At 41.5% G+C, this 27555-nt stretch overlaps 1 protein-coding gene across 4 annotated transcripts in view; it reads right to left on the reverse strand.

The window, feature by feature from the left end:
• Window positions 1-27555, reverse strand: part of cttnbp2 (cortactin binding protein 2) — a 61627-nt gene that overhangs the window by 19187 nt on the left and 14885 nt on the right. For all 4 annotated transcript variants that reach the window (XR_008301885.1, XM_053234732.1, XM_026927341.3 and 1 more), the window contains exons 3-15: window positions 21045-21269; window positions 11727-13194; window positions 9704-9910; window positions 9387-9486; window positions 8092-8242; window positions 7583-7804; window positions 6779-6896; window positions 5591-5851; window positions 3586-3681; window positions 1759-1838; window positions 1476-1562; window positions 679-778; window positions 404-559 (exon numbers count right to left, since the gene is read on the reverse strand). Coding sequence is in view for 3 of the 4 variants with exons in the window: in XM_053234732.1 (XP_053090707.1) it covers window positions 404-559; window positions 679-778; window positions 1476-1562; window positions 1759-1838; window positions 3586-3681; window positions 5591-5851; window positions 6779-6896; window positions 7583-7804; window positions 8092-8242; window positions 9387-9486; window positions 9704-9910; window positions 11727-13194; window positions 21045-21269 (3271 nt within the window). In the remaining variant the exon portion in view is untranslated. The remainder of the gene's footprint in view (window positions 1-403; window positions 560-678; window positions 779-1475; window positions 1563-1758; window positions 1839-3585; window positions 3682-5590; window positions 5852-6778; window positions 6897-7582; window positions 7805-8091; window positions 8243-9386; window positions 9487-9703; window positions 9911-11726; window positions 13195-21044; window positions 21270-27555) is intronic.

A 27555-nucleotide genomic window follows, 5' to 3' on the forward strand; every position in this document is an offset into this window, starting at 1 on the left:
AGATGAAGTTGAGATAAGTGCTCAAAGTGCTTGTTTTAGGCTATACTGTTTCAGGAGATCAGCAGGATATGCTGGGGCTAAATCATTTATAAATTTAAGCATCACAAGCAGGACGCGCGTCAGTGCGGAACCTAATAGCCAGCCGATGTAAATTGAATAAGAATGCGTCACTCTGACGTTCTTTTCCTGGTAAGGACACAGGCTGATGCTTTAGGTATTTAAAAATAAATTTTTATAAATTGTTGCTACAAATGTATTATGAGACAGAACATTGCTGACTAGTGAACAGAACAAGAGAGTTAAAGCAGTGTTTCATCTCATTCTCATTTATTTCCACATTTTGCTTTTACTGTTAGCTACCAATTCTACTACATGTCCATGAAAGGAAGCATGAGAGTCTCACTGTGGTTTAGAGAGAGGGAGTAGAGCGAGCCGCGGTTCTCCAGCGCCTCACATAGATTCTCCAGCATGTGACTAAGGGAGTGAGCTCTCTCCAGCCCTTCTAGCACCACCACCACACACCGGCCTACAGCAGCCTCCTGAACACACACCAGGAACCCTGACACAGCACAACACAACACAGTACCCTGATTTTATTATATATACAACAACAATCTGATGCTTATAGTGACCGGTATAATATTAATAAATCTAGCAGAGTTATAAAGAAGGTCCTACCACAATTGATGAAGGTTTCCAGCAGGTGATCTTTAGACAGACCCTCCTCTATCTCCACATGGATAACATCACAGCCTATTCCCATGGCCTCCTGCCTGTGCTGAGCAGTGTGTACACATACACAGGCAAAAAAACAAAAAAAAAAACCCTGAATAACAGATTGGAGTAACAGAACGAGTGCAGATGTTTCCAAATAGAGGTACTGTCTGATACAGTAAAATAATAAACAAGCTACTGTGTTCTGTGGCATGTATTAAAATGCTGAGCAGGCCCAGCTGACCTTAATTTTAGATCTAGATGGCATAAGGAAAAAATGACTTTTAAAGAGGGTTTATTATTTAGCCACAGATGGCAGACGCTTCAGCCACAAAGACTGCTCACTCTACCGTGACACAGTGACTAAAGTACTTAGATCTGTGGGAAAGACATCAGTAAATAGGGTTGAATATAGAATGGTCAGAAGCACACATTCAATGACTGTAATGCTTGTGCAGTAGTATAATATGTAAAGAAAAATCAGAGCAAGAAGAGCAACTGTTCTTCAGGTGACTGACAATGTCAATGCAGGACATGGCCAAACTGTCAGCAAGAACAGTAAGGTGGCCCAATATCTTACTAATGCACTTTATGTTGTTCCTTCCTTTTATTTGATGCCTGTCTGTAATACATTATTACCAACATAAATTCATATATCACATATTTAGCTGCAAACTGTTCCTAGAGAGACATGCATGTTTTTATTAATTAATTAATTTAAAAAATCAGCACATAGTAACCATTTTTGTTCTTTCTCTTACCTTGATGTGGTGAGAGATCTGGTTGGCGATGTACTCCTGAAAACTTCCCTCCAGTCCATGGAAAATGACATTACGATATTGTTCAACCTAGCCAAAAGACGGGGCAAACAAAGAAGTGTTGAGTAATTTAATGAATCAACATGTATCCTGAACTAACTAGTCTTTTGCACAGGCTACACACTGCTGTGTGTGGGGTGGGCACTCCATATCTAAAAACAGGACCCTTGTCCTGAGATAAGGAACATTTTCTACCAAATCCACGTGTGTGTAAAATGCAGCGTACCAGGCGCACATAATTCTGCAGCAGCGGGAGTGGGATCAACGAGTCGTAGGTCATCTCATCCAGAGCACACTCTGACAGACCTGATACAAAGGGAAAAGAATGGCAGCCGCTGTAAATCAGCATCCCAAGGATCTGGGATCTCACTCTGATGAAACACTTGACTAGACTGCCTTAATGTGCTTTCAAACAAGACAGAACATTCTGGAGTCGGGTGCTATAAATAACACGGCTAGGGATCAGATATCTTACGAGCTCATAATGCAGTATATTAGAGAAGCGTGTCATGTGCTTTAAAGCAATCATCATCTCTGAGATTTGAATAATTCTTTATAGATGCTTTATTTTATGGAGCTTGGAAGCTGAAAAAGTATCTGAATATGAATTTCTGTGGTATTTAATTTTATATTTTTATCTATTTTTTTTCTTTGATTTGCACTTGCTTGGGGTAAGATTTCAGATTAAAAAAAAAAAAAAATCAGAACCCTAAGGGGTGAAACCTTTTGAGATGTTTGAGATTTGAAGTTTGGGATTTGTATTTGGAATCTGAAAATGTAGGGTTTTGATTTTTAAAAAAATCTGAAATCTTACCCCTAGCAATTTCAAAACAACAGAAAAAACAGATGAAAATGCATTAAATACACCACAGAAAAAATGAAATTTTATTTAATATGTCTTGCAGTGGTCTTCGGTTTCTGCTTGTTCCTGGGGCATTTTGCCCTCAGTTTTGCCTTCAGCAAGTGAAATGCAGCTCAGTTGGATTCAGGTCAGTTGATGGACTTGGCCATTGCAGAACATTCCACTTCTTTGCCTTAAAAAAGTCTGCTTCGGGTCATTGTCCATCTGTACTGTGACGCGCCCTCCAATGGGTTCTGAAGCATTTGGCTGAATCAGAGAAGATACTTTAGCCCTATACACTTCAGAATCCCTTTTTCTGCTTTTGTCCTCAGTCACATCATCAATAAATACAAGGGAGCCAGTTCCATTAGCAGCCATATATGCCCACGCTATAACACTCCTTCCACCATGCTTGACAGATGAAGTGGTATGCTTTCAATCACGAGCACTTCTTCCCTTTCTCCATACTCTTCTCTTCTCATCATTCTGGTACAAGTTGGCCTTTAGGTCCTCTGTCCATGGGATGTTGTTCCAGAACTTTACAGGCTTTTTTTTTAGATGTTTCTGGCAAACTCTAATCTTGTCTTCCCATTTTCGAGGCTTACCAATGGTTTATAGGTTGTGTTAAACATTATGTATTTACTCTAGTGAAGACTTCTCTTGATTGTTTACTTTGACACAGATAATCCTAGCTCCTGGAGGGAGTTCCTGATCTGGAGAACTGTTGTAAAGGGGTTTTCTTCACCAGGGAAAGTACTTTTTGTAATCAACCAGAGTTGTTTCCATGGTCTACGGTCCCTCTGGTGTTCCTGAGCTCACTAGTGCATTCTTTATTTTTAAGAATGCACCAAATAGTTGATTTGGCCACACCTAATTTTTCTGCTATCTCTCTGATGCATTTGTTTGTTTATGTTTGCAGCCTAATGATGGCTTGCTTCATTGGCTGTACCAGTTCTTTGGACTTCATATTAAGAGACTCCAAATGCAAATGCCACACTTGATCAACTCTAGGCCTGACTTGTAAGTGAAATAATTCCTACATTGTTCACCCGATTTGGATGTAAATACCCTCAAATTAAAGTCTGCACCCATTATTCAATATACTGTGGTAGACAACTAAATTGACAAGGACTTTTATATACATAACTCATACTTAAATCAATATCAGGTTGAGACTGATAAAAGAATAAGGAAGCTTTTGCAATAAAGTACCTTTGAGGCGGATAGAAATCCGCTGGCTCAAACGCTTACGGATCAGGTCCCAAGGGGACTGGGCCAGCTCCTGTCCAGGTAGCCAGACAGCGTCACCTGCAGTACACACACAGCAAGCATTAAATGTAGGTGTGCAACAGGCAACATGGAAATATAATCCTCAGTGACAGCTGAGCTTTCATCTTGTATGTTGACAGAGACAACAGTGCTGCATTTCTCTAATCCGCACCAGCTGACTGTTCAGAATTTCCCCTCTCCTGAATAAACCCCATCCTCTTATTTGATATCATGCTTTTGTATGTTATTTTTAATATTGCTATTTCATTTTCTAAAGTGTCATTACTGACTGATTCCTGACCTCTCCTCATTCACTCAACATAAACTGCCTATAAACCCTCTAAATATGAGGAAACTGAAATAAGAAAAACTAAGAATGTGTAAACAAAAACAAAATCAACCAAGCTGTGAGATAGAGAAGGCCTGATAGATGAAAAGGGATAGGTGAGAAGTTGGGTTTATTTTCAGAAGCCATGCATGACAACCATAAGGCCAGGCCAAGCTCAATTAGACCTTAATGCCAACTCCTTCCCTACTTGGCCCAGAGTGGCTTTGGATAGCACCCAGGGAACAGAGCCATTTTAAAGAGTCAGCCTGTGTGTGTCTAATTATATTAAAAGTGTGCACGCTTGGAAGGGCAAATGTTTTTGTTTATTTTGCGAGTGAGTGTGTACACACACACACACACACACACACACAAACACACACACACGTGTGTGTGTGGATTAACCCTTTATAAACCAGCTCTAACTAATGGTAGTTCATCATACAATATAATAATAACAATCAACATACAGTCAAATGCAAAAGACTGCATGGTTTTTAAGTTGAAAAAGTAAAATGTAAAAATCTCTATTTTACAATTTATTTAAAAAAAAAAAAAAAAACATAATTCAAAATGAAATAGTGGTTTATCCTGCAAAAACAGAAAAATATTCCGGTTTTGTTGTATATGATACCTGGCAGAGTTATAACTGATTTGTGAAGAGGAATGGGTGGGGGTAAGCTATAGAAGACTGAATCTAACAACTCTGAGGTTCCAAAAACTGTTATAAAGGGAAAATATGGGCATAGCAGTTATCAGAAAGTTTAACATTTTAAAAAAGAGAAAATTACATTTTAAAGAGATACAAGCATTTAAACTCATGCATTTTGTCACTTTTGTAAACGATATCCCTTGTTGCTATATATTACATTTGTCCGTCTTCTTTGCTTTGTCTAAAGATTTGCAAACTTTGATTGGAAAGATTGTACAGACGTAAGTTGCTCCCATAAGAAAACAATATGCAAATACATTTGTTTCATCTAGTTTATTTCACTGTCTTGACATTACACAAGTGAAAATGCTGAGGTGGGGAAATTAAAACTTGATAAATGACCAAGAAACAATTTTCAGGAAGCAGCAGCTGTTTACAAGGCTGAGGCACCTTAGAATAGCAGGCTGCCCAACCACAAACATGCTTTTGGTTTTCAGATCGCTTACCACAGGCCATACTTAACTATTTAGCAATACACACCACACACAGAGGAGCAGCTGTTTCTGCACTCAACATGGCACTACATAATTATCCCGCTTCAAGTGATTTCATTAACTATAACCGAGGTTTTGAAAGGTTCCTGAACACTTGACTGTTGGTTTCAGAAGATTCATTTGAAGTGCGACAGGAGAAGAATAAAGCAAAGCAATTTGTACCAATGATTACATCTGATAGAATTTAATATTGTTTGGAAAGAGAACTGAGGGTGGTTATGCTGTTGTGATAAATTCTGAATTAAATGGACATGCTGATTCATGCTGATGTCATTTTCCCAATTACCTACAGTACAACATTTGAAAGAAATGAAACTGAATGGAAGGTAAAATCTTCTGCAACAGCTACCAAATAATGGTGGAAATCTAGAGCAATGGAAATGCAGGTTGCGCTTTTAAAAAGTTTCTGGGGCTCACCTATCTTCACTGAGGCCACACTGTCTGAGGAAAGACCCAGAGGTATGTCCGTTCCTCCCAGGCCCTCCTGCAGCTCCCAGCTCCCACACACCAGTTCCAGGTGATCGGTTAGCAGCTGACTCAGGATTCGCCACAACTCTGGCCAGCTGGTGCGACGCTGGATGCTAACTGTGCCGATAGTAGCGCCATCCTCCAATACATCGACAGGACACAGGTGCTCATGTGAGCCCATGTATACCTGCACCACCACTCTGTAGCAGTCTGACAGAGTGGGCATCAGAAGAGTTCATCAGTAAGGTAGTTCAAGTTGTTTACTTTATATTTACTATACAAAAGCTTCAATACAGCTTGCTTCAAGAGTCTTTCAGGGTTAGCCTATCATCAGGATTCTCAAAGTCTCCAATGCCACAATGCTGTGTGGATAACTTAGCTAAATCATGTTGATTTACAGCTTAAAATTTGCATCCAGGGATTTGACATGCTTAACACATTTGAACGTTAATGAGCTTACATTCTGCCATAGAAAGCATGAACACTTAACAGCACTACACTATGCACATACTGAAAAAAACTACAGAAGGTGACCTGACATCTGCAACTAACAAATAGTTTTATTTTTTGATTGGTTAAGCTCTTTCTACAGACAAGTCAAATCCCAAATGTCTTTTTTTTTCCACTATATATGCTCAATGCATGAAGTATAACATAATGGCATTTTAGACAGTTCACTTGCATAAAAGATTAGCATTTGAGGTTCAGCCACAGAGAAAAAGTATACTACATGCATTATCACTTTCAAAACACATACTTTGTTCATTATATATATATATATTAATAACATGAAGTAAGCCATTTGTCAATGACAAGAAGCATTTGTCCAAATGTTTAGGAAATGCATGATTTGACAGACTAGCTTAAGATAGTAAAACAGGATTTAAGTGTTGTTAGATTTTTTTCACCATTTAATATATTAAATACTACAAAAAATTCTAACAGTATTCAAACAGAGAAATTCGTTCTGTGTGAAGGCTACTTAAGGCCAATTATCCACTACAGGACTGCTGAAGCATATGCAAGAGCACTCAGTTCTGTATATGTCCTATCATTTAAGTGTATATATGGCTTACTTTGAGTAACTAATCACATAAATGCACATGCGAACACACACGCACACAAACACACACACACCTAGGTTCTCCAGCAGGTCTTTGCAATCATCTGTAGCCACATCATGTATAGTGCGGTTGCATTTGTCCCGCTTCTCAATGTCCTGTTGGCTGTGGCTACATAATACTTCCAGGCATTTCTGAAAGCACACCAGTGAGATGTGTACACACAAAGGTCATTCACATAGCAATAGGAGGAGACTCAAAAGAACTGTGACAGCTTGAATTACAGACAGATAACAAATTAAAGGAAAAAATGGTGGCTCTGTTATGCTGTGTGAGGCATTTTGCTGGCATAGTAGTTTGGGTCCACTTGTCTCCTTAGGAGGAAGAGCCAGTGCAATACAAAGTTATTCTGACTGATCAGCTTTATCCAATGATCCAGTGACACATTTCTATCCAGAGGGAAGTGAACTCTTCCTGGATGACAACGTCCCCATCCACAAAATAATGTAAATCATAAGCTATGGTCATTCCAGTCACCAGATCTCAACTGATCACCTAGGAGATTCTGGACTGCATGTGTTAGATAGCATCCTCTACCACTATCATCAAAACACCAACTGAGGGATCTATAGAATCTATATCATGGTGCAGGGAAGCTGTTCTGCCAGCTTGTGGTGGTCCAACACCTTATGACACTCTCTGTTAGTTGTTCCTTTAACACTTCACTAATTTGTAGATGAACAAAAGAGTCTCCATAGAAGCCTGAAGTTTTTTGTCAATCAGAGTGGCAGAGCTACACATCCCTAAAACTTGATACTTTTCAGTGTGTGTACTGATAGGTGTGTGCGAGTTTCCATGTGTATATGTAAGTTTCCATCACCTTGTAGCCTCTGGAAGCAGCAATATGGGCAGCAGTCCATCCATCCTGGTTGGGAAGGTTGAGGGTATGGCGGGTCATGACTGGTCTAGGGTGTGTGTGCTGGGCGTCTATGCTGTCCACTGAGCCACCCGTCTCAGCCTGAGGAGACGGATGGTAGAGCAGAAGCTTCAGGGCATCCACATGGCCTGAACTAACGGCGGCGTGAAGTGCAGTGCAGCTATCCTGTGTGCAAGAAACCCACTGATGAAGGCAAATGTGTAGTTCACAGACTGGAACAAAGACTCAAATAAAACATGCAGAACATTCAAACACATGCAAAGCATGCAAAATAAAAAAAAAACATCAGTGTTTAGTTGACAGAGATAAAATAAGAACTCATTAGCCAAAGAGAATGTACTAAGAGCATAATTAAGCTCTATTAAAACAGGAAGCACATTCTACAATATATTCTTCAATAACCTTCAATTATGATCACTCACTGCTTCTCTGCGAGTGTGATAAAAACTCACAGCAGTAATGTGTGAACGGTTTGCTCCAGCATCCAGCAGGGCTCTCACACACTCTGCGCTGCCATGCTCAGCGGCCAGGATCAGTGCAGTCTGACCCCCTACACATTCACGCTCCACCTCCGTGCCATGTTCCAGCAGAGCCCTCACACACCTGCAAGTATGCATCCAGTTGCAGTGATGGCTGCTTCTAATCTAGTTTCACTTTGAAATAGATTATGTTAGGGTCTAAGAGCGGAACACAAAAACACCAAGGCCTGATAGTAATTTTCCAATGTTGTGTCATGCCTGTCCGTATTTATATCACAGAAGGACATGCCTGAATCGTGATTGATAAAGCCCTGAGTTAAATCTACACAAGATCAGCAGAGAGTGGACATTGGAACAAGAGTTTGCTGAATTCCAAATAACATGAGCTCTGTCACAGTTTTTTAGAGACACACTTGCCTTTTCCCTTACAAAAATGTGACAATATATTACCATCCAGTATGCTGGCTGTATATTATATTGACAATATATTGTAAATATATTAGGCTCCAGATCCACCGTGACCCTGACTAGGATAAAGCAGTTAATGAAGATGAATGAACGAATGTACATATAGATTATTGTCACATTTTATATATGGGAGAATATAGAGATTACAGGAACAATCACATATATTATGATTTAGATGGGTCATTTGGATGTACTGAGAACATGTTATAATATACACTCTTCGGCCCCTTTTTAGGAACATCAGTACATCTACTCATGCAATTATTGAACCAGGCAATCATGTAGGAGGAGCGCAATGCATAAAAGCATGCAGATACAGGTCAAGACATTCAGTAAATGTTCAAATCAAACATTAGAATGTGGAAAAAATGTCAGTGACTTTGACTGTGGCATGGTTGTTGGCGCCAGACGGGCTGCTTTCAGTATCTCAGATACTCAGTCGCATCTCCTTGTGTTTTTGATGCACAACAGTCAGAGTTGACACAGTGTGAAAAACAAAAAAACATCCAGTGAGCAGCAGCTCTGTGGGTGGAAACGCCTTGTTGATGAGAGAGGGCAGTGGAGAATAGCCAGATTGGTTTGAGTTGACAGGAAGGCTACAGTAACTAATAACCACTCTGTGGCATGTTTTTGGAAGGTGGAGGAAACCCAAAAAGACACAGGGAGAACATGCCAAAAGAGATTAACCTGAGCCAGGATCAAACCAGGAACCCTGGAGCTGTATGCTTTGTATGGTTTTAAAGATATATGTATGATTAAGATGTATGGTTGCAAAGATTAAAGCAGGGAGATCTGCTCACCCATGGTGGCCATTAGCAGCAGCAATGTGTAAGGAGGTAAATCCATTTTCATCAGGAGCATCAGCAGACACCCCCAAACTCAGCAGCAGATTCAAGCATTCTACAGGAGAGAAATATTCATTATGTACACACACACACACACACAAACATAGTGGATATACAGTGCAACTCTGTGGTGCTTAGAATATGTTCACTCATAAATACAATTCGATCTTTGACTCTTTTCATTAGAATGACTCCTAAAAACCAAGGGTACCAGACTGCACCCGCTCGTTTGAATTATACAGTTTTAGCAGAGTATGCCAGTGAATCCATACCTGTGTGTCCATTTTGAGCAGCAGAAAACAAGGCAGAGGTTAGGTCTTGTTGGAGGTGACTAACATCCATTGATGGATCTTGATTAAGCAGCATAGACAATAAAGTGACATTTCCCTGGGAAGCAGCTTGGAGCAAAAGGGTGTGCCCGTCGTCCAGGGGGACGGGTTCACCGCAGGTTAACGGGGGGACTATGGAGGGACACCAGCCTGGGAGGGGCAAGCGACAGCAGTTACTAAAGGGAGTATATCAAGAGGTTGCACCAAAATGTGCTCCACAACTGTAACAGTCACGCAGTTCTGTCCTGCTGACATTGAGGAACTGAAAAAACTGGACCATCTACAAGACATGGTTAGAGAAAAAGACATGAATGAGGAACTACTGAAAAATAAGTGTTTTGAATAAGGGTAAACTGAGTCAGCTTTGCTCCATTTTACAAGTGACTGTTTCAGTAGGGCCCACATTTTGGCATGATACCAGAAACATTGTACTCTAATAGATTAAAATTTTTGTCTATCCTAACTCTCACATTTTGTTGGTGAAATTATTTATCTGCTTTCAAGACAAAGTACTTGAGTAGTAAATAAGTAAACTGAAATATGTATGATTGTAAATAACTGTCTAGAGAGATGCTTTTATCTCTGTTAGTGAGAAGGGAGCAAGTGCAAGACTGAAAAAAGAAACAAAGAGATATATAAAATTTTTTAAGGTAAGAGGATTTAAACAAGGCATATAAGCTTTGACGTCTATGCTTGTGCCTTAGACACTACAATGAGAAGTGCACTTAAACAAGTGCAGTATCATGCAGTGAATGGTAGTGAATTTTAAGGTACTGTGAAATATATAAATCATTAAATTAATCCATTTGCTTAACCTATTTATGGTTTTTACCAATTTTTACCAATTTCTCTTTTAGTGCGTTTGTGCAATTGCAGGGGAGCATCACTAACAGTTACAATGGTGTTTAAAAGGAAAAAAAAAATTAAACATCTCTACCATAAGGGATCACAGCTTTGATTCTGGATTATTTTTAATATATTTTTTTATATTGCTCACAGATTTTGTAATTTTGTTTAACACTCAAGGCACAACATTAACTTCATACTAGAGACTATCACTGCCAAGATAGATGCCTTAGCAAAAACATCTTTTTACATGCATGTATTGTTGTTTTGAAGCTTTAATATTTGGTATCTTTGTTTATATGGACATATGCATGTGAGATTTTCACTGTCAGCAAAGTTTTACCAAGGTTTGTTTAACAAAATTGGGTTTTTTTGTGTTACAAAAAACATCCCAGAAGGAAAAACCCTACAAGCCAGCATTCTGACATCTCTATTTAGATATAAGCTAAACCCACTAACGCAGAAACATCCTTACTAATTTAGTGTGTGTATAGTAGTGAAACAATTCATTTTTTATATATTGTATAAATAATCTATTTTCGTGACCACTTGAACACATCTAGTTAGTTAGTTTATGTGTAATAGGAAATCTCATGCAGGGAAAAAAAAACATACACAGTCTCAATCTGAGTTTCTACATATGAAGGAAACAAACAAATGACAATGAGCCGAGTGCACAGACGAGTGACAGGCACTGCAGGTGATTGGGTTAATGGTAGAGCAGACAGGAACAGGCACATGCTGTAGACAGATGAAAGTGGAGGGAACGAAAGGGAAAGAGCAGCATCTGGCATCAGCTTCAGAGTGGAGTAGGTTACAGCGAAGTGTCCTCAAGACCCAGCTGTTCATGTGAAGATTGAAGCTTCAACCCCAAACCCATTCACACATTGCTATTACAAGCAATGTGATAAGGTTATTGGGTTGCTACTTATAGGAGCTTGGTTTTACCGATTTTCCTATTTAAGAGAAACCCATGATTGCTTGATATACAGTACATCTTGCTGGCTATGGAATTTTTGGAAGTAAGCCTAAGTGGTACACACTGGGCTTGGAAAGAAAGCATTGCACAGGAGTGGAGAGGTAGTAAAAGGGTGGGTGGGGGACCTGAATATCTGTTTACCTGATGCTGCTGCCAGGGGGCTGCCTGGGTGCTGGGGGCTATGGGATGGAACACTAGCAGGGTTTACAGAAGGGCTACTGATAATGGTAGCGATGGTGGAGGACGTGGTGGTAACAGGGGAACAATCCACACATGCTGCCGCCGTCTGCGGCTCCCGCTGCCTGCCAGGGCAGTGCTCACCCACCTGAGATGCAGTCAAGGCTGGCACCGCACCCCCCAGATCCAAGGAGGGTTTGGGCGGAAGCTGGGGGGTGCTGGCCGACTTAGGTGGTCCTACCCCAAGCCCAATCGCTGGGGACCTGCTGGCTTCACCCACTACTTTGATTGGTGGGTGAGGAGGGGATGGTGTCTGAGATAGTCCAGGTTTTTTTGGTGGGATGGGAGGTGGATTGCCTCTGTCGATACGTGCCACTGTGGGTGACTTAATACCAATCTGTGGATGACCAAGGCGACCAGCAAAAGGTCCTCCCTCTGAGGCAGAATGGGACAACCCAGGCCGAAGGGCTGTGGGGGGGCCTGCTGTTGGTGGACTGGTAAAACGCGACAGAACTTGTGTGACTGTGTGACGTGCCTGCTGCTTGGCAGCAAAGTTGTCTCGGTTGGTTGGGGACAGGTCTCGTGATGGGGGTCCTTGGTTGGACATGCCGTTTTGGTCCTGCTCTGAAGCCGAGGGTTGGAATTTATAGCGGGCTGCCTGGACACGGGACCCTGTAGGTAGAGCAGTGGCAGTGCCAGGTGAATGTAAACTGTGAGCAGAGTTCAGTGCCATCTGGCCCTCCGCTCCATTCTCTGCCTGAGCGCTTCCATGGTGGAGACCTCTCACAGTAGTAGGGGTCTTGGGGAGGTTCATGCTAGTATAGTTGGTGCCCGTGGGCTTGACAGGGATGCTCAGTGGCAGTTTCTTAGGCATTTCATTCTCAGCCAGTGGTTCTGTCTGTGAGGCGGCTGCTCGGCAGCTGGCTGCCTCCGTGCCCACAGCAACTGATGTTATGCTCTTGGGTTTGACTGGTGTGGCTACGGGTGCAGAGACCGCTGCTGGGGGCAAAGTCGGAGCATCTTTGCCCCGCTCAGTCCTGAGCTGTTTTACCTGTTGGCGCAGACTGTCGCTTTCAGCACGTAGCTCAGCGGCGCGACTCTCCTCACGGCTCAGCCGTGCTCGGAGCTGCTCACGCTCTGTGTCAAACTCGGCCAGCTGCTTCTCCATTTCCGCTTCCATCTGCTGGCTGCGTTTGCGCTCAGTGGCCAGCTCCTCTTCAAGGCGGCTTGAGGTACGGCCCTCTTGCTCAGAGGATGATGAGAGCTCCTCAACTCGCTGGCTCTCCTCCACCACACGTGCTGCCAGCTGCTTGCACTCACGCACCAGCATCATCACCACGTGTTTGTTCTTCTCGCGCTCGTCCTTCAGCTGCGCTGAAAGCTTGCGATGCTCCTGCTCTAGACTCTGCAGCTGCATTTTCTCCAACTCCAACTAGACAGAGCAGCAATACAGCACATAGTCAGACATGCTTATTCAGATTATACTTATTAAAGACAGTATGAGAGTTAAAACAAATAGCTAGCATGGGCGTAAAGGGACAAACAGACTACGTGTCTAGACTAGTAGTTTTTATTTGTAGTTGTCCAGTGGACAAGTACATTCAGTGGGCTGCCAGTATAGCAGTCACCAGAGGTTCTTCTCTATGAATGTTTAAACATGTACTTCAAAGTGGCGCACCCTAAAGCTGTAACTATAACTACACACACTACTCCTTCCAAAACCCACCGCTTGCTGCATTACACACATCAGCGTAGGCGCAATCTGAGTGTTGGTAGAAGGATTTTTATTACACAGATGACAGAGAATCTTTTCAGAAATAGGAACATAGGTAAGTAGAAACAGTGATGAAACTGAGCAAACTAAAGTGCAGTGAAAAGCTGTCATATAGCCCTACTGTTAGCACAACACGCAGTCACTTCACAGTTAATTATCTCATAGCTGAAATGTTTGTGAATGACTTGCTGTGTGGAGGATGCAAACTTGATATGCTATGATAGAAAAAGAAAAGTTGTGCAGGACTATACTTGGTAGAGGTGACGTCAGGTCTATTAAAGTACCAATCAGAGTTTGCCATTTGCTTATATAACTTTACCCCTACCACCGAGACAAAAGTAACTTTCCTGCTCACAGCCACCTTGTATGTTAAGCATGAGCATACGCTATTTTAGTGTAGTAGTTTGTGTGTGATAATGTTGAGTCACAGAAACAATTTTTTTCAAATTAACACATTTTTATACAATTATTATTTATGCATGGGCACATATGTATTCACAACATGAAGCATTTCTGGCAATGTTCTTGTTTGTATGATAAAATCTCAACTTTATAAATGTAAAAACAGAACAAATTTGATCTTGCTGGCAAAAACCACAACCCTAAACTGTTAATAAGGGAGTCACTGTGACCTGATAGTAGGTGGTTAAATGAGAGGACAGTAAGTCTCATTTTAATCTCTCTCTCTCTCTCTCTCTTTTTTTTTTTTAACCAGACGCAATATGCATGCTGCTTCAGCCTGCTGCAATGCAATACTCTGCTGATTAGTGTTGTTTTTTAAACTAGATGGAAGGGGGACGTAGCACTGGCATGCACACAAGCCACAATCAATCAGGCTTGTTGCAAGCACTATGCTGCTAGAAATATGTACAAAATACACCAACACACCACACGAAATTCATGACTCGCGTGTAAAAACGAAAGTGTCACAGAAGTTCCTCTCTGTCTTTCCTACATGCTTTAGCATTAGCACTTCCATTTGTTTACATTGCCAGGGAGACGCCACTGTCAATCAGAATGCAACACATGCACACAGGTGAAAAACAGGAGTTTTTGTAGCTTTTTGTTATAATTAAACTGTATACACACACACACACACACACACACACACACACACTGATCAGCCATAACATTAAAACCACTGACAGGTGAAGTGAATAACAATTGGCAGGATATAGAATAATAAGAATATATACAAGAATAATAAATTGGAAAACTTAAGGCTCTGAGTGAATTTGACAAGGCCAAATTGTGATGGCTAGACGACTGGGTCAGAACATCTCCAAAACGGCAGGTTTTGTGTGATGTTCCCGGTATGCAGTGGTTACCTACCAAAAGTGGTCCAAGGAAGGACAACCAATGTACCAGCGACAGGGTCATGGACGCCCAAGGCTCATTGATGCGCGTGGGGAGCGAAGGCTAGCCCGTCTGGTCCGGTCCCACAGAAGAGCTACTGTAGCACTACTATAACTGAAGACCGGTCAGAGTGCCCATGCTGACCCCTGTCCACTGCCGGCGGAGGCAGTGTGAGGCACTGGGCAAAGTTCTGCTGGGAAACCTTGGGTCCCTGCATTCAAGTGGATGTTACTTTGAAACATACCACGTACCTAAACACTGTTGCAGCCCAAGTACACCCCTTCATGGCAACGGTATTCCCTAATGGCAGTGGCCTCCTTTAGCAGGATAATGCGCCCTGCCACACTGCAAAAATTGTTCAGGAATTGTTTGAGACACATAACAATGACTTGAAGGTGTTGACTTGGCCTCCAATTTCCCCAGATCTCAAATCAATTGAGCATCTGTGGGATGTGCTGGACAAAGAAGTCCAAACCATGGAGGCCCCACCTCGCAACTTACAGGACTTAAAGGATCTGCTGCTAAAGTCTTAGTGCCAGATACCACAGCACACCTTCAGAGGTCTTATGGAGTCCATGCCTTGACGGGTCAGTGCTACACAGTATTAGGCCTTTGGTTTTAAAGTTATGGCTGATCATATACACACACACACACACACACACACACACATATATATATATACATATATATGTACATATGAGTCAGGTCCATAAGTATTTGGATAATTACACAATTTTTGTAATTTTGCCTCTGTACACCATCCCAACAGATTTGAAATGAAGCAATCAAGATGAGCTTTAATTCAAGGTGATTAACAAAAAAAAATTACATTAACTGGTTAGGAATTACAGTCATTTTTTGCAGAGTTCCTCCATTTCCACAGGCTCAAAAGTAACTGGACAACTGACTGATAAGCAGTTTCATGGCCAGGTGTGGCCTGTTTCCTCTTTTCATGACAAATTAAGGAGACAAAAGGTCTGGAATTGATTCCAAGCATTGAATTTGTATTTGGTAGCTGTTCATGGGAACTCTCAATATGTGGTCCAAAGAGGTGTCGATGCAAGTGAAAGCCATCATTAGGCTGAAAAAACAAAACAGACCTATCAGAGAGATAGCAAAACCTTTAGGAGTGGCCAAATCAACAATTTGGTACATTCTTAAAAAGAAGGAATTAGTGAGCTCAGCAACACCAAAACGCCTGGAAGACCACAAAAGACAACTACAGCGGATGAAAGCAAAATTCTTTCCTTGTAGAAGAAAAACCCCTTCTAGCCAACAACATCTAGCCAAGTCAGGAACACTCTGGACGAGGTGGGCATATCATTGTCAAAGTCTACAAAGAAGAGTCACCTTCATGAATGTAAATACAGACGGTTTAGGTCAAGATGCAAACCACTGGTAACACTCAAGAACAGAAAGGCCAGATTAGACCTTGCTAAAAACCTTTTTTTAAAAAAAAAAAAAAAAAAAAAAAAAAAAAGGGCTGACTAGTTCTGATGCAAGATTAACTTGTACCAGAATGAGGGGAAGAGAAAAGTATGGAGAAGGAAAGGAAGGGCTCATGATCCAAAGCATACCACATCGTCTGTCAAACATGTCAAACAAGTGTTATGGCATGGGCATGTATGGCTGCCGATGGAACTGGGTCACTGGTGTTTATTGATGATGTGACTGCTGATAGAAGCAGCAGGATGAATTCTGAAGTGTTTAGAGCTATACTTTCTGCTCAGATTCAGTGAAACACTGCAAAACTGATAGGACGGCACTTCACAGTACAGATGGATAATGACCCAAAGCTTACTGCGAAAGCAACCCAAGGGCTTCTTAAGGCAAAGAAATGTTCTTAAATGTCCGATGACTTCAACCCAATTTGAGCAAGCTTTTCACTTACTGAAGACACAACTGAAGGCAGAAAGACCCACAAACAAGCAGCAACTGAAGCCAGCTGCAGCAAAGGCCTGACAAAGTATCTCAAGGGAGGAAACTCAGCAATTGTTGATGTCCATTGGTTCTAGACTTCAGGCAGTCATTGACTGCAAAGGATTTGCATCCAAGTATTAGAAATAATCCTAATATTTATGATTGTTAATTTGTCTAATTACTTTTGAGCCTTAGAAAAATGGAGGGACTCTGCAAAAAATGGTTGTAATTCCTAAACGGTTAATGCAATATTTTTGTTAAACACCTTGAATTAAAGCTGAAATTGTATATATATCTGGGGGCATGGTGTCTTAGTGGTTAGCACGTTTGCCTCACACCTTCTGGGTTGGGAGTTTGATTCCAGCCTCTGGCCCGTGTGCACGGAGCTTGCTACATAATTCATAATAATGAATGGGCAGGCTTTCAGAGTGAGGACCAAACAAGCACATGGCACCTCTTCTCATAAATATATTAACAATGTCACAATGGACAAAACTGTAGTCATAATCCAAAACAGCAGTAAGTCTAAAGTCTCAGCACAGCAACTCCACAATAATGAGGGTTATTAAATTCATATTATTCATCAGAGAGACTGGCATATGAGTGCATCACAGTTAACCAGCTATGAAACAAGTGATCTGTCACCATAACAACCAAGTGTGAATGTTTATTCTTGGAAGAGAGGGAAATCTCGTCGTCTCGGTTTCAGACACAAGGCTGAGCTTGAAGGCAGTAAAGATAAATGACATGTGTGAAGGAAAAAAAACAGTCTTTTATTTGCTAAGGCATTGCATTACACCTAAAACCAGCACCGGTTTTATATCAAGAGCTGGAACCTGACTTCTCATAAAGCTAGTGAGCTAACGGAGAAAGGCACTCATGGTGTTGGAACTGGTATACGCTCTACTCAGAACCCAAAATGATTAGCTCATACTGATGGAGTAAAAAGGTGATACAGTGAAACTATCACTTAGGAAGGTTAGATAATTGTTAATAGCAAATACTGTGTAGGTGTGGTTATTATTGAGGTATTTCTATTACTAGCAATTTTACCATTCAAACAACAAAAAATTTAAAGTTATGTTAAGATTATTTGTATTAATATGTTACTACACTCTCCAAATTCTGACAGCTGGATATGCATCAACTAAAGAGCATGTTTGTCAATGGGGAGGGGAGCGGGTGGGCTGCAAAGAGCTCTGGCTCTAGCAGGAGAAAAAAAGCTTCAAACATGAGCATGAACAGCCTCTAGGCAAGATACAGTTCTGATGTGCATACAGTGGATGTAAAAAGTCTACACACCCCTGTTGAAATGGCAGGTTTTTGTGAAGTAAAAGAATGAAACTAAGATAAATCATGTCATGTCTTTTCCCACCTTTAATGTAATGCTTCACTGGAATGTTTCCTTTACGCAGAATGAACAGAATATCAAAACCACACACTAATGTATCCATGATGATGGACTACACAAAGCAGGACAGTTCAACAGCAAGGCATGTGTTTTTACAAGGTAATGTGATTTACTAACTGATAAGATGTAAGATGAATAACCACCAAATGGTATTTGTCAGAATATACACTATATTACCAAAAGTATTCGGTCACCTGCCTTGACTCACATATGAACTTAAGTGCCATCCCATTCCTAACCCATAGGGTTCAATATGATGTCGGTCCACCTTTTGCAGCTATTACAGCTTCAACTCTTCTGGGAAGGCTGTCCACAAGGTTGAGAAGTGTGTTTATAGGAAGTTTTGACCATTCTTCCAAAAGCGCATTGGTGAGGTCACACACTGATGTTGGTCGAGAAGGCCTGGCTCTCAGTCTCCGCTCTAATTCATCCCAATGGTGTTCTATCGGGTTCAGGTCAGGACTCTGTGCAGGCCAGTCAAGTTCATCCACACCAGACTCTGTCATCCATGTCTTTATGGACCTTGCTTTGTGCACTGGTGCACAGTCATGTTGGAAGAGGAAGGGGCCATCCCCAAACTGTTCCCACAAAGTTGGGAGCATGAAATTGTCCAAAATGTCTTGGTATCCTGAAGCATTCAAAGTTCCTTTCACTGGAACTAAGGAGCCAAGCCCAACTCCTGAAAAACAACCCCACACCATAATTCCTCCTCCACCAAATTTGACACTAGGCACAATGCAGTCCGAAATGTACCGTTCTCCTGGCAACCTCCAAACCCAGACTCGTCCATCAGATTGCCAGATGGAAAAGCGTGATTCATCACTCCAGAGAATGCGTCTCCACTGTTCTAGAGTCCAGTGGCGGCGTGCTTTACACCACTGCATCCGACGCTTTGCATTGCACTTGGTGATGTGTGGCTTGGATGCAGCTGCTCGGGCCATGGAAACCCATTCCATGAAGCTCTCTGCGTACTGTACTTGGGCTAATCTGAAGGTCACATGAAGTTTGGAGCTCTGTAGCAATTGACTGTGAAGAAAGTCGACAACCTCTTTGCACTACGCGCTTCAGCATCCGCTGACCCCTCTCCATCAGTTTACGTGGCCTACCACTTCGTGGCTGAGTTGCTGTTGTTCCCAAACTCTTCCATTTTGTTATGATAAAGCTGACAGTTGACTGTGGAATATTTAGGAGCGAGGAAATTTCACGACTGGATTTGTTGCACAGGTGGCATCCTATGACAGTTCCACACTGGAATTCACTGAGCTCCTGAGAGCGGCCCATTCTTTCACAAATGTTTGTAAAAACAGTCTGCATGCCTAAGTGCTTGATTTTATACACCTGTGGCCAGGCCAAGTGATTAGGACACCTGATTCTGATCATTTGGATGGGTGACCGAATACTTTTGGTAATATAGTGTAGGTGCAACAAATGTGCAATCACAGCTTCTCAAGTTCTACTCTTTTGATATGGCTGCTATGATGATGTGAATTTTTCAAATGTCTAACTGGCTTTTGAGTAAGAACTAGTAGCCAATAGTAGCACATGAGGCAGGTCTTGTGGAAATATGAGCTGGAAAAAAAAAAAAAAAAAAACATGATCTCCCCCAGAAAAGGAAAACCCAGAGATACATTATATGGCCAAAAGTTTGTGGTCACCTTGCGATCACACCCATACATGCGTTCTGAACATCCCATTAAAGATGCAGATCCTCTTTGATGTTATAATAACATTCACTCTTCTGGGAAGGCTTTCCACTAGATTTTGGAGAGTATCTGTGGGTATTTGTGCCCATTCAGCCATAAGATCCTTAATGAGGTTGGGCACTGATGTTGGGGAGGAGGCCTGGGTTGCAGTCGGCATTCCAATTCATCCCAAATGTGTTCAGTAGGGTTCGAGGCTGAAGCAAACCATGTCTTCAATGATCTTGCATTGTAAACAGGGACACTGTCTTACCGCAACATGTTTGGGCCCCTTAGTCCCAGTGAAGGGAAATGTTAATGCTACAGCATACAAAGTGGCAACAGTTTGGGGAAAGCCCACATATGGGTGTGATGGTCAGTTGTCCACAAACTTTTGGCCATATAGTGTACAACAGTAATACAGTTACAGCACTAAACCTAAATAGGCTTTCTCTCCCTGGTTATGTGCCTCTCTAAACTTCCAAACTGGGAGTCTTATATTCACCCACTTGGCTTGCAGAGGACATAAGTAGAGTGTGTGGTGATCTGGGTGGGTGTGTGGCCAGCTCCTGAATCACGTAGCTCATATTACCTGTGAGTAAACAGGTGGCCTGAGAATTAGATGCATTTGACACTACTCTTTTCTTGTACCAGCAGCTAATGATTACTCACCTCTCCCTCTGCCTGCATGCATTTGTAGGCTTTAATCTGCTGCTATTAAAAGCTATTAGAAAACTTAAGCTATTAAAAAAAAAGTAAACTAAGTAAAACTGTCAGTAGTCACCCTGAGAGATGTAGAGAAAAGGTACTTACCAACTTTACAGTGTTACACATGTAGAAATATGTTATGACACCAGGATTTTGTTTTGACTGTACAGTAAATTTGATAAATTTGAAATATACTACGGTGTAGATTTTACACAGACTGGAATACATGTACAATTTGTATACTAGATCAGTACTATCAGTAATAGGACTGAGCCAGCAACATGTCTGACTATTCACAATCAGATATGTTCCAAATATACAAACCACATACACCTAAAACATAATAATTCAAGTAAACCAAGACATATAACAAACATAATAAGCAAATAGTTTTTCTGTTTGACAGACACACATACACGCACACACAGCCATACCCTCTTTTGTCTGTTCTCAGCGGCAGCTAGCTGCGCAGACATTCTCTCCTGCATCTTGCGGCAGTGGGCCATGACGGCCTCAAGTACAGTGATGGGGCTGGCGCTGACAGCCCGGCGCTCTTTGTGCCCACCCCCAGACTCAAAGTCCCTCTGCAGGGCCAGGAATGGGTCGGTCATGCTGAAATGGCCATAACGCTCCTGCAGGAACACCTCCTTCCTCCGAGCCTGTAGGGGGAGACACATAGAGAGAGAGACATCACTATACACACTCAGATGGTTCCATAACAGACCGGCAATGGTCAATATAGTATGAGATGTAGTGCAATGTTTAAAACGCACAGGTACACAGACATACAGGGCAGGTTAGCACTTCTCCAGAAGGGATCCATTAAGTGCAGTGTCTAGTTAGACTCTGTGTAAAGACCAGCTGGTCTGCTCAGCAGGAACGGCACAGGGCCAGCTCTCACTTTCCCACACTACCACGGTTTCTCAGCTACTGTCCTTTTCATTTTATCATAATCAACATTTAAAAATGTGTATTTTAACCTCAAACATGAAGGCAAACTGAATCAGTCAATATTTCTTGCTCACAAAGCCATATTGGGGCAATCTAAGATGTGAGTGCACTTGGGCTTACTGTAAAGAAGAGGGTTATACAATACTGTCTTTTGTGACTAATGTATCAGAGGACAGTAATGGTCTTTTGTCTAATGAGTGTTTTTCAAATCAAGAATGTACTATCTGTAGGCAATAAAAAAGGGGGAAAAAATCATACAGATTGACATGTCATATCAAGTGTTCACCATTGTGTGTTGACAATTCCTTGCCAAAAGTATATAGATCCAGATGACTCCATATTTAGTGCAGAAAGAAGAGTAACACCTAGCCTGAGAGTGGGAGGAACAGAACTAAGGGATACAAGAATGCCCGAGGTTACTGCCTCACCAAAGAAGGAAAAGACTAAACAGCAAATGCACACTTGTGCTTACTCTCTCTCTCTCTCTCTCTCTCTCTCACTCACACACACACGCACGCACACACTCACTCACAGACTTGATTAGTTTGTCTATTTAAGCATGTCTTTTTCTTTGTCTAGTTCCAAGGTCTTATCATGCTTCATGTCTTATCATGCTTCATGTCTGTAAATTAAGATAAACTAATGTTTACTAAGTAAAAAAAAATAAAGTCCACTGATCGGCATTTTTAAAAACTAGATTTGTTTTTAACTAGTGTTGTTTTGGGGAGCTGTTTTTTTTTTTTTATTTTGTTTTGTTTTCTTTTTTTATTACTTCCTTGTGTCATGTAACAATCCTAAACTGTGTAATTTTTTTTATGTTTATATTTTCTAATATTTTTGTCTTCAACATTACATATTTAGACCTGAATGTTAAAAATTATGGACATTCAAATATTTAATTTTTTTATTATTATTTCAGGCAGACTGTGTTAGCATTTTTTTTATTCATGGACAATCCATTTACATTTTAATATAAGTAATATTTAGACAGTATCAGAATTCATATCTCAAAATTTTGAGGGAAAAAATATAAAAGATATATAAAAGAATCTGGATATGCACATAAATATTTTATGCATAAAAGGGTTAAGTTCTGAGCCATGTTCTTCCTGCATTTCCAGTTCTGTGTTCTTGTTTCTTGTCATTTCCTGGTTTTTGAGCTGTGCCTATGCCTCGACTATGATTATGGATTATTCTAGTTTGTCTCTTCCTGTCTGTGTTTTGAACCATGTCTGGAATAATGCTGACGTTAATATTTGAATTGGCCTAAATAAAATCCATGTTGATCTCGCGCAACTGCGTCTTGCCTGATCACCTCCACCACACAGGTTACATACACCAACTAGGGCTGCAACTGTCAATTATTTTGCTGAATACTGTCTAGGATGTTTAAGTATTCTATAAGGATAAGTTAAATACTTTAAATTTAATAACTTCATAATACAAAATCTGCAGTAGAAATCATATGAAAGATTCTTCTGTGGGATATCATCACCCTATTCATTGTGAATAAAACTTAAAACATATACTTTACCCCTTCTTTACCCCTACTTTACCCCTGAGACCTTGTTGTGGTGAAAAGGCAATGCCAATCAGGTGGCAAGCAAGTGATGGACAGTCTTAGAGGGAATAGACCCTTGCAATGGAAATCAGCATTGGGAACATGGTGAGAAAAAAACATGACTTAGTATGTGAGATGGAAAGGCATGGACTAGCCATAGCCAGCCTTACATCGACACATAGTAAGGGTTCCACTACCGCATTTCATGACCAAGGCAGTGTCTCTCCTAGTCAAGAGTTCCCACAGGAGTTCAGGCAGATGTGGGGATACTCACCAGTGCCAGCCGGTGGGCATCACAGTTTTCCCCCAGTGTATAAGAGGGTTGCCTTTGTGGGATTTTGAGTATCATTAAGGAACACTCTGACAGATGTTTCTGCATATTCGCCAAATAGCAGTGTTGGAGAAGTGAAGAAGGTGTGACTCCATAGTGCTCCTGGGGGCTTCAATGGTCATGGCGGGACTGAAGGAGATACTTGAAAGGGCATGACTGGGAGTAATGGCCTCCTGGAGGTCAATGAATTGAGGCCACACCTTTTTCAGGTAAAGAGAGGAGCACAGCTGTCAACTGATTACCACTTGATGGCGGGTTGGATTCATTGCACAGGGACAGATTTACCTTGTAATCTTAGGAGAGCTTTCTGAGTTGCTTGGGAGCGTCAGGTAGAAGCTTCACTGAGAGAAAAATTTAACTCATACCACTGAAAAGACAGAATGAGGTTAGGGACATTGAGTCTGAATGGACCATGATCGAGGCCTCAATAATAAAGGCAGCTGCAAGAAGCTGTGACTGGAAGGCTGTCAGTGGCAGTCATGGCCATAACAATAGGACACACTAGTAGACTCTAGTGGTGTGGGAAGCCATCAAGTTAAATAAGGAAGCCTTCAAATTACTTATCATAGTGGGCTCTCCTGATTGAGGTGAGAGCTTTATAGAAGAAGGAGGCCCTTTTTTGTTACATATACAGTACAGCAAAATTCTTCTCTTAGCATATCCCAGCTTGTTAGGAAATTGGGGTCACAATGCAGGGTCATTCATGGTGCCCGTGGAGCAGACAGAGTTAAGGTACTTGCTCAAGGTGGCAGCTTGGCCGTGTTGGGCTTTGAACCCCCAAACTTCTGATCAGTAAACCAGTGCCTTAACCACTGTGCCAAAAGAAAGGCTTCGGCAAGAGCAGCTGCAGAAGTGAAAGCTCTGGCATGAGAGGAGCCTGGAGAGGCCAAGACTTTCTGGTGGCTCCAAAGATGTTCTGGCAAACTATTCAGTGCCTCAGGAGGAGGAGGAAACAAGACCATGCACACGCTACTGGGGATATTCTTGAGTGATGGAACGAGTACTTTGAGGAACATGCTTTCCCTTCAGGAGGCACTGCTAGAATTCTCTAGCTTACTGGGGTCCATCTCTGTGATTAAGGTCATGTTGGCAGTTTGAAACCTTCATATTAGCATGGGTGCAGGGGTGGATGAGATTCGGCATGAGATGTTCAAAGCACTAGACAAGGTTGGGGTGTGTGTGTGTGTGTGTGTGTGTTGTGTGTCTGTGGCTTCAGTGCTGTATAGAGATTTGGGGTAATGCCTTTACACTAGCAAACTGGGATGGTGGTCTGCTTTTTTAAATAAGGGGACCAAAGGTGTGTTCCAATAAGGAAATCACACTCCTCAGCCTTCCAAGAAAAGTCTATGTCAGGGTTCAGTATAAAAAAAAAAACAAAAACAAAACAAAAAAAAAAAAAAACTCTGTTCTATAGTTGAAAACATAGGATTCAGGAGGAACAATGCAGGCTCTGCCCAGGCCATGGAACAGCGGACCAGTTCTACTCTTATACATCTTTGTAAGGAGCCAGTGGTGTATACAGTCAACATTTTTGTGAATTTGGATAAGGCCTATAATCATGTGCCAGTTGTTCTGGTACTGCAGGACTATGGGCTATCTGGGTCACCATTTATGCAATCTGGTAGGTTGTGCCCTCATTCTTGCCATTGTAAGTTGTGGGTGTTAGGCTCTGTCAAAGGTTGTGTCTTGTCCCCATTCCTATCAAGACTCAGCCAGGGTTGTAGAGGTATCCAGTACATTTGGCTAGGGATAACAGCCCTGTTATTTACAGGTGATGTTGTTCTCTTGGCACCATACATAGAGGATCTCCGAAATGCACTTGAACATTTTGCTGCCAAGTGTGAAGCAGCTGGGTTGAAAATCAGCATCTCCAAGTCAGAGGCCATAGTTCTCTTCTGGGTAAGAGTGGAATACTCCCTACAGGTGAGAGGAAATACTTTTAAGTATCTTAGGATCGTATTCATGTTTGATGAAAAAAGAGAGAGGGAGGATCACAAACAGATCAGGAGAGCAGCAGTAGTGTTACAGTACCTGCACCGGGCTATGGCAGTGTAGCAGGAGCTTGCGGACAAAGCTTTCTCTTTACTGGTCAATCTACATATTCTATAGAGTATCCTCAAACATAGTCATAAGCTGTGGGTAGTGAGTGAAAGAATAAGTAAGTATAGGTGGTGGAAATGAGGTTCCTCCATAGGGTTGTTAATCCATAAGTCTTACTCTCCATGTTATGGTGAGGAACTCAACTATCCGGAAGAGTCTTTTAGTAGAGCTAATGCTCCTCTGAATTGAGAGGAGCCCACTGAGATGGTTTAGGCAGCTTACAAGTATGTCCCTTAATCGGATCTTGCTAGAGATGTATCTGGCACATTCCACTTGACGGAGATCCCAAGGCAGACCCCAAAACTGCTGGAGAGTTTATTTCAGCCTCTTAGCAGATATTTTTCTGTATTGATGTACTTAACTAACTAGCTGTCATATGTTATTATATTAGGTTAGCTACGATTTTTTAGCTTAGTCATTTAGGTTTCTGGTCCACCAAGACATGGGACATAGAATTTATCATTTATCCAGCTCACCTCCATATTTCACAGGAATACATAGGAATGCTTGTCTTAAGTTCGATATGGCTGTTTCTTAACTTTGCAAGATATTTTTCTTTGACTAAAAGCACCTAGTTTACTTCAGAGTCTAAACAAATACAAAGCAAATAATGCAAAATGCACAAAGAACCATTGGTTACAGTAGCAGGGTCTAAGCAATTTCTGAAAGTGCTAAATTTCTACTGTTACTTTTACCGTCAACTGCAAAGGTGCAAGTAAACAGAGAGACACACAGACAGAGAGTCAGTCAGTAAAAGTAAACAGATGGAGAGCAAGTGCAAAATGCATGTGTGGCTGTGACATACAGCACTCGGCACTTTAAGAACCATAGCCATCTGCTGCTTTTCAGTGGGCTTTCACAAATCCCTTTTCTAATCAGTGTCTCTACCTCCTCTTGTCCTGCTACTCTTTATCCACTACAGAGGTTGCATGTCACAATTTGTTCTTCTGTGCAAACCCAATTTACTGTCTCTTTGAGTTTGGTTATGAGGAATGAGGCAGGTCCTAGATCAACTTCTGCAAACAGCAACCAGTGGGTTTGTCTGTTTACCATCAGCCTGAAGAAAGCTTCTCATGCTTGTGCTAATGCTAATTATAAAGCTAAAGAGATCATCCTTATTTCACTGATGCACTACTGGATTACTTCAAAATCACAGGATCAACTCCAACATTAATTGGAATCTGTTCTGGTTTTGACAGCAGTGGCAACATTCTTGCATTTGTTTTGTGGCAGCTTAAGGATTTAGGTACTATATAGAGATATGCCAAATTTTGTCTCTGAGTTTAGATATTTAAATGAACCAGTATGGCATGAAATCAAAACACCTGAACCTTGATTGAAAGTGTACTTAGAAATTATTCTTGTCTCTTGCAAATCAAGTTTGTCAAAATTGCAAATACCAAAAAGAGGCTACATTTGCAAATGTTATACTAAAAGGTTTTAAGGGCTTGCAAAAGCACAAAGCAACATCAAATTCTTTAACCAAACTGCTCCTCGGATGTACTGCTGTAGTTATCAGACTTATTGGGGGCTGCAGAGGGGACAGAGGAGGCAGGAGTGCCAGTGCTGGGCTTCCTTGGGTCACACACTCTGGGACTCCATGAGTAGCCTGATTTTAACCAGTAGCATTCAGGCCTATGTTATTATTAGCATTAACCTTTATAGGCACGCACTGGCAGGACTGATGATTCAGGCAACCTGCCAAAGAGACAGAGAGCAAAGAGACGAGCAGAGAATAGAGGCTCTCAGGGTACAGAGAGCTATCCTGCTTAATAAATAGGGGTATTTGAAATTGTTTCTACATTTGAAAACATTACTTACATCAGTCTGTCTGGGGGGCATCAAACTAGTCCAAGCAAGATGCAATTAAAGGACTTTGCATAGCACTCCTTGCATGGCACTGCTTTTAAACACACCAATTTTTATGCAACACTTGATATCAAATAGATAATTATCTTTGCTTCCATTCTTGGATGGATTTGGAAGTCCTCTCTACAGATAG

Source organism: Pangasianodon hypophthalmus, chromosome 6 (genome assembly GCF_027358585.1).
Source record: "Pangasianodon hypophthalmus isolate fPanHyp1 chromosome 6, fPanHyp1.pri, whole genome shotgun sequence".
NCBI lineage: Eukaryota > Metazoa > Chordata > Actinopteri > Siluriformes > Pangasiidae > Pangasianodon > Pangasianodon hypophthalmus.